The 8,119-nt window shown below is 37.0% G+C and overlaps 1 protein-coding gene across 2 annotated transcripts in view; it reads left to right on the forward strand.

Moving 5' to 3' along the window:
* SYNPO2 (synaptopodin 2) overlaps positions 1-7,903 on the forward strand; it is a 195,185-nt gene extending 187,282 nt beyond the window's left edge. For both annotated transcript variants that reach the window (XM_037830554.1, XM_037830555.1), the window contains exon 5: positions 4,325-7,903. In XM_037830554.1, the coding sequence (XP_037686482.1) occupies positions 4,325-4,858 (534 nt within the window). In that variant the 3' untranslated portion in view covers positions 4,859-7,903. The remainder of the gene's footprint in view (positions 1-4,324) is intronic.
* Positions 7,904-8,119: the final 216 nt, after the last annotated feature.

Consider the following 8,119-nt stretch of genomic DNA (forward strand, 5'->3'; position numbering starts at 1 on the left):
GTGTCTGTCTTATTTCACTCAATATAGTGCCATCAAGGTTTCTTCATCAACCCATTTCTTTTAAGATGGTTTTGTTCACACACCATATATTCCATCCCAAGTAAACAATCGTTGGTTCCCTGTATAAAGTCACGTATTTATGTATTCAGCACCATCACCACTGTCTATATAAGGACATATCCATTTCTTCCACAAAGAAGGAAGAAGAGTCAAAGAAGGCAGAGAGACAAAAGAAAAAGAAAAGAGAAAGAGAGAGAAAAACAAAACAAAACAAAACAAAAACCCACAAAACTTGACAACTAGAAAGCAACAAAAGGAAAGATAGCATTAACCTAAAGTAGAATAAAGAGTCAGACAACATTACCAATGCCAGGGGTCCCATATCCTTCTCCTATTTCCCCCCTGCCCCAGTATGCATTCAGCTTTGGTGTATTGCCTTTGTTATATTAAAGGAAGCATAATACAATGTTTCTGCAAATTATAGTCTCTAGTTTGCATTGATTGTATTTTCTCCCCAATCCCACCCTATTTTTAACACCTTGCAATGGTGACATTCATTTGTTCTACCTCATGTAAAAACATATTTGTACGTTCTATTACAATCATTGAGCACCCTAGTTTTCCCTGAGTTACACAGTCCCAGTCTTTATCGTTCATCTTTTGTTCTGGTGTCCCACATGGTCCCAACCTTCCTCTTTCAACCATACTCACAGTCATCTTTGTTCAGTGTACTTACATTGCTGTGCTACTATCTCCCAAAATTGTTTTCCAAACCTCTCACTCCTGTCTTTTCCTTTCTGTCTGCTTCCTTTAGTGTTTCCTGTAGAGCAGGTATCTTGTTCACAAACTCTGTCAGTCTGTCAGAGAATATTTTAAGCTCTCTCTCATATTTAAAGGATAGTTTTGCCAGATACAGGATTCTTTGTTGGTGGTTTTTCTCTTTCAGTATCTTAAATATATCATCCCACTTCCTTCTTGCCTACATGGCTTCTATTGAGAAATTCGCACATAGTCTTATCAAGCTTCCTTTGTATGTGATGGATCGCTTTTCTGTTGCTGCTTTCAGGATTCTTTCTTTATCTTTAATGTTTGATAATCTGATTATTAAGTGTCTTAGCATAGGCTTATTCAGATCTATTCTGTTTGGGGTATGCTGCACTTCTTGGATCCATAATTTTATGTTTTTCATAAGAGATGGGAAATTTTCATTGATTATTTCTTCTATTATTGCTTTTGCCCCTTTTCCCTTCTCTTCTCCTTCTGGGACAACAATGATGTGTACATTCTTGCTTTTCATTTTGTCCTTATGTTCCAGGAGACATTGCTCGTATTTTTCCATTCTTTTCCCTGTATGTTTTTCTGTGTGTAGGATTTCAGGTACCTTGTTCTCCAGTTCCTGAGTGTTTTCTTCTGCCTCTTGAGATCTGCTGCTGTATGTTTCCATTGTGTTTTTCATCTCTTGTGTTGTGCCTTTCATTTCCATAGATTTTGCCAGTTTGTTCTTCAGACTTTCAATTTCTACCTTATGGACGCCCAGTGTTTCCATTATACAGTTCAGCTCTTTTGCAATATCTTCCCTAAACTTTTTGAATTAACTTATTATTAGTTGTTTAAATTCCTATATCTCAGTTGAAGTGTAAGTTTGTTCCTTTTGCTGGGCCAAAACTTTGTTTTTCTTAGTGTAGGTTGTAGTTTTCTGTTGTCTAGGCATCTGGTTTCCTTGGTTACCCCAGTCAGGTTTTCCCAGACCAGAACGGGCTCCGGTCCCAGAAAGAAGAAATATTCAGTATCCAGTTTCCCTGAGGGTGTGTCTTAGAAAATTGGTACACCCTGTGATGCCTCAGGTCACTGTGCTTTTCTGCCCAGCAGGTGGTGCCTGTCAACCTGTAACTTCAGACTGGTGTAAGAAGGTGTGACCCGTGGCTGTTTTCCCCCAGGCTCTGGGATCTGGTTCTGAATGGAAGGCGGGTAGTAGAGCTGGGCCCCACCTCTTTCCTCTTAGGGAAGATAACCCCACTAGGGAGAGGTCATTAGCATTTGAATAGACTCTGCCTGTGCTATCTCCACCCTTGTCTGGGTCAGAGTGCTGGGAACTGAAAACGGCTAAGGCTTTCTCCACTGAGCCAAAACAGGGACAGAAAGCCACCCTCAGGGCCAGTCTGTGGGCACCCTCCTGCTCCCCAAGGTCAGCTGTCACCCAAAGCCTCTGTCTGCTTGTTGGGGATTCGTAGCTCGTAGCTTGTAGTCCACATTTGTTATTTAAAACCCCAGTTGGAGCTCAGCTGAGCTATATTTGCTTGCTGGGAGAGAGCTTCTCTCTAGCACCATGAGGCTTTGCAGCTCGGGTTGTGGCGGGGGGGGGGGGTCTTCGGCTTGGATCTGCAGTTTTTACTTACAGATTTTATGCTGCAATCTTGGGCATTCCTTCCAATACAGGTTGGTGTATGATGAGTGGATGGTCACGTCCCCTCCCCTCCCCAGTTATTCCAGAGGGACTAACTAGCTTCCACTCCTCTCTATGCTGCCATCTTAGATCCTGCTCTATTATTTTTAAGACCTGACCAAAGCAGCCCTTTAGGCACTGCATCTGATCAAAGACCACATGAAGGCAGATATTGGAATCTGAAAACTGTCACACTGGCTCTGTAGACCAATGTTTTTCTCTCTCTATCATAGATAAGAACAAAAAAGAGACATAGTCATATACTATGGGAGAAAAAAAGCTAAATTTCTCCTTATCATACTGAACCTTAATTTTAAAAATACTCTATTTTTTCTGCCAAGATAGATGATGAGTTCTTCTCTAAACTGGGCTTCTATGATTGACTAACTCATCACAGCAAAATTAAAGCACTACTGGATTGTCTGCTTCTTGAGGGCAGGGGCTTTACCTGAATCACCTTTGTATTTTTAGCACATAGCAGAGTGCCTGGAAATATTAGATGTTCAATAAATTTCCTTGTTAAATAAATGAATAAAACCAACACACAGATAATGTGGAATAGAAACCAAGTTGTTAAATAGTGACTCTGGCTATATAATGAGAAGGATTTGTTACCAGTTTGAGACAAATATCAGAAGATTAATGAAAACAAGTTTTGTTAGGATTCAATCAATACTACTAAAGTTTTAACAATTAAAAAGAAAGAAGCAAAAGCCATCATATGGACCCCCCTTATTCTTCATATGCAAAGCAGGAATGAACCATCCATGCTCTTCATGCATCTAGTGGAAAAAAACAAAAGATTTGACCCTGAAATATTCTGCCCAACTTTAAGTGTTACTATTCACTTTAAAGTTAAGAACTTAAGAGATTACAGCTGTTGAAACTTCATGAAATTCCAGCACATTATTTAGCATGGCAATGCCTTTTGTTCAAGAAACACATTGTGTGATCCTTTCAAAGCTGACTCATTTCCTCTAGGTGTACCTTTGCTACTTTTTGCCAGGAGTTTTTTCTAAGAGAGTCTGGAGTGAATAGGAATTTGTGAGGAAGTAATGTAGACAACCAGTCATCACAGTCCCTGGAAGTGCAAAAGTGGTAAAGGAGAAACTACGACAGCTTTCAATAAATTATATTGCTGCATATCAGATAAGTAGAATATTTAGCACACATAGAAGAATGTTGCAGGGACACAAACTCTTAAAGAAATAAAAACAGTGACACACATAACAGGAAGAAGAACTCAAATGAAACAAGTGGCAGGAGTGTTTTCATTCAGAGACATGGACAATACTCCACACATAGAAAATAAAAATCCATGTGATCTTCATCCATAAAATACATTTTGAGAGGAAAAAGGGTCTAAATGCCATTCTCACCATAATACCATCATGCTAATTACATCTAACTAGTTCTTGTTTGTTTTTGCTCTGCTCAGTGGACCCAAGTGAGATAACAGATTAAAAGTCACTTGGGAAAAGTAAAAAATTCAGTAGTTCATGGTCTGTTTCTGGTGTTATTAATATGTTTTGCTTATTTTGTACCAGGGAAGCAGGACTAGAATGCGGCTGGGCTGTGGATGTAGATACGAACGTATGGAGGGTGGATAAAAGTAAGAGTAGTTCCCAGAGATGACAGGGTGTTTAGGACTAAGAAAGATGGTAGCAATTGGAGCCATGGGTCAGAGAGAGAGAGTCAGGCAACCCACAACTAATAATATACCAGGCAGGCTGCCCTGGCTCTAGGTCTGAGCATTGCGGGGGTTTCCCAACCTTTGATTTGTTGCAGTGCTTGGTGAGGGTGCCGTGAGTACTGTGGAATGACAGTGAATCTGCACAAACTGAAATGAATGAGATATGTCGACATTTTCATTGTTCCTAGGAGTGTGGACGCTCACTTTCTCTTCCTGGAAGACTGGTCCCTCCGACCATCTCTACAACATCTCCTTTGGTGTTCCAGCCTGCTTACAGCAAACCAACTGATGGGCTTGAGAAAGCAAACAAGAGACTAACTCCCTGGGAAGCAGCAGCAAAGTCTCCTCTTGGTCTAGTGGATGATGCCTTCAGACCCAGAAACATCCAGGAATCCATTGTGGCAAATGTGGTCTCAGCTGCTCGGAGGAAGGTGCTTCCAGGCCGCCCCGAGGATTGGAAAGAGAGAGTCTCCTATGTATCTCAAACCCAGAAGGCTAACATGGGCTCATTTGGAAGGCAAGAGTATAGTGTCACATCCCTACCCAATAATAGTGTGTTCACCAACTCCCAATATGGTTCACAGTTGCCATATGCATATTATAGGCAGCCTTCCAGAAATGATTCTGAAATAATGTCCATGGAGACTAGGTCTGATTATTGCCTGTCAGTGGGTGATTGCAACTATAACCCACGCCCACGGGGATGGAGACGCCAAACCTGAAAGTTAGAAGAACCTGACTGAGTGCCACTTATAACCAATAAAGCTCCCTTGTAGGGTTTTGGGCTCTTCTAGTAGATTCACTTTTAATCTTGGCTTGTTCTCATAGGTCATTTATATGAGTGTGTCTGTGTGTGTATGTATGTGTACACACACGAGTGTGAATCACTTCCTTGTCCTCTGATACACAGATTATTTCTTTGAAGAAAAAAATTCATCTTCTGCATTGATGTGCTGGCACTAATATGTAATTCATAATCTTGATTCCACTTATATGAGATAGTCTAGGCAACTAAACTCTGCTCTATTAAAATGAAACTAAGTATTTTCTTCCAGGAAGGAAGTGAAAAATACAGTGTGCTAATTTTCATTGGTGGTAATAACAAAAGAATATAACAGTGAAGAAATTTTCAATAGGAGCATGCCAGTAAATAATGACTATATAGAAAAGGGTTTCCGGGCTGTTATTTTAAGTATTTCGCTGAAAAATTTTTTAAACTCAAATAAAATTCAGATTTCTTTTTTTAGAACTTGACATATGGTTTTCAGAAAGAAACAAGTATATTAGAATAAGATAACTATACATTTCAGAAGGACTTTTGAGGTAAATGGTGTAATGTGTGGGGAATAGAAAGATTTAAGTATTGGATTTATTTCTAATCTATTTAAAGCCAGCAGTTTCAGACAGGAATAGACTCTGGGTTCAGGTGTCCTCATCTGTCAAATGAGAAGATTGGATTATCTAATCTCTTAGATCCTTAACAGCTCTGGTATACTGAGATTCTCTCATTAGTAGAATGATGTTTGATGCATTGTAAATGTCTGCTCATCATTTAAATATCAGATTATGATCAGGGGTGTGTTCGGTAATTGGTGTCACTACATTTATCAGTAAAGGTCCCAAAAGGAATTGTTGGGTGACAGGTTTTGTGTTATGTGTTACGTGGAGTGAGGGTTGATGTGAAGGAAAAAACTACTAATGGATTCAAGGAAGTGGTAGATGGCTGATTTATTGTGCAACTAGTTGTTGGTCATCACTGCTTATTTAGAAAACATGCCACAGAAGCCTATGCATCCAGTAGTGCTTCTTTAGAAAGCTGTCATTAGGATGTTCAAAGGATGTTAACCAGCTGCTTCATCAGCCCCATGACCCATGCCTTGGGAGCATGACGCTGCAACAATGAGGTCAAACACAACTGTGTGCTCCTTACGCCATACCCACAAAGTGTTAAATAAAAGGGAATTCAAAGTATTTTACAACATAAGCAAGGATCCAGAATCTTTTAAAATAATACTAGTAAAAAACATCTTGACTGTTTAAAGTTTTCCTAGTTTTAACAATGTAGTTACTTTGCTTTGTTTTACTTTTTAACTCTTGAACTTACTATGAAGATACCTTTCCAAAATAAAACTTAAAAAATGCCAGGATACAAGTAATCTCTCATTTTAGAAGTAAAATATCAGAAATATCACAGAAAGTTCTATTACTGATGGAACTGCCCAGATAATTTGTTCATTTATGGATAAAAGAAAAGATGAATATTTTTAAAAGTGATATTGTTAAATTATGTTAAAGTGATATTTTAGTAATTCTCTTCAATTATGAGATATAATCACTGACTCCTAGAAGTTCCTAATGAATCTTAAAAAATAATATCTGGTATTAAGTTTGTCAGCAAATTCTTAGGGATCAAGTAAAATCCTACTTGTTTAAACATTTATTATAGTGGTTGAATCATTCTAGATTTGAATGTATTAAGATATGGGGATTTAGCAGATTTGGCATCAAGGGATCATCTTCTATTTTGTTACTTTCTTTTGTAAGTGCTAATAGTTATTTCCATCAGTTGATATGCATTATGTTATTCACAAAAACTTTCACTGGACTCAAAATAGAGAGAAGCAGACATTTTAAACTTAAATACTATCATTATAAAACAGACTTCTCCCTCTTTGCATGTACTAGAATGAAATTATTATTTGTATTAAGCTATCTGGATTTAGTCTAGATATCAAGAAGTAAAACAAAACATGGCAGGTGAGTTGTGCATTTTTCACTGGTGAGGAAATAAATGAAAGTCTCATATTTTTATTGGAAATCAATGTTTCAGGAAACCATACTTTACAGATATAATTATGAAAAATGCCCTTGTCAAATCTTCATGAAATGCATCATGAGTCTAGTCTATTTGACTATGCATTATGGGTCTAGTTTATTTGAAAAGGAATAAAGTTAGATAGCTTACATTCAAGCTAATGTTTGAGACAAGACACCTGCTATCTTGAAATCTGATTCCTATGGATGAGAAGATCTAGATAACTATTGTTCTCACAAAAATCAAATGAGTTGGTCTCATATTCTAAATGATAGCATGTTTATGAAAGAACTGTTGCTTTGTAAATACATACCACATTTGTTGTAAGAAGTTTTTCTACTAGAAGCAATCACATCAGTAGAAAGAGTTCCTGATTTATTGTGGATTAATAAGCCTACTCTTAAAGGACAGTATGACAACCATAGGGATACTAATTTGGTACCCTGCCTCCATCTTGAGTTTAAGCATCACAATCATTGCATGCATGTGAAGTGTCCATTTTTAAGATGCTTGTATTTCAAGATTCATAAATTCTGTCTTTTATTTTGAGTTTTATTAATGCACAGATTCGATTCCGTTTATTTTTTCAATATATTGCTTTCATGTTTTGGCACTATCACTCACATTGGAAAGTACTACCCTATTAGGTCTCAAGCATATATATATATATATAAATGAATTGAAACTTTGGATAAATATGCTTAGTTTTATAATTAGGGAGAAATTGCAGAAATGTTTGTTTTTTAAGATAAGGTATATTTTCACATTTGGTTTCTATTCATAGTAGAAGTATCTACACTGTCCACATTTTTCTATTAAATAAAAACAAAAGACTATGATCTCTTGCCAATTAGTTTGACATTTGCACCTCTGAAATCCCAAAAGACTGTTTTTGAATGATGCATACTAAAAATTGAAATTATGTTAATAATAAAAGTAACTTGAAAATCAATTTAAAGAGTCTTTGATTTTCCTTATAAAATATGATTTTGAATTAATCTTTGCCCCAAAGATATAATTATATCTACTACACACTTTTAAGTTTTATATTCTATGATATCAGCTTCCAAACACATAAAAAAGAAAAAAGAAAAAAAAAAATGCTGAATGACAACATTTTAAGTGTAACATTTAAAAACACTTTTTTTTTACTTACTGAAAATATGAT

This window comes from Choloepus didactylus, chromosome 3 (assembly GCF_015220235.1).
Source record: "Choloepus didactylus isolate mChoDid1 chromosome 3, mChoDid1.pri, whole genome shotgun sequence".
Lineage (NCBI taxonomy): Eukaryota > Metazoa > Chordata > Mammalia > Pilosa > Megalonychidae > Choloepus > Choloepus didactylus.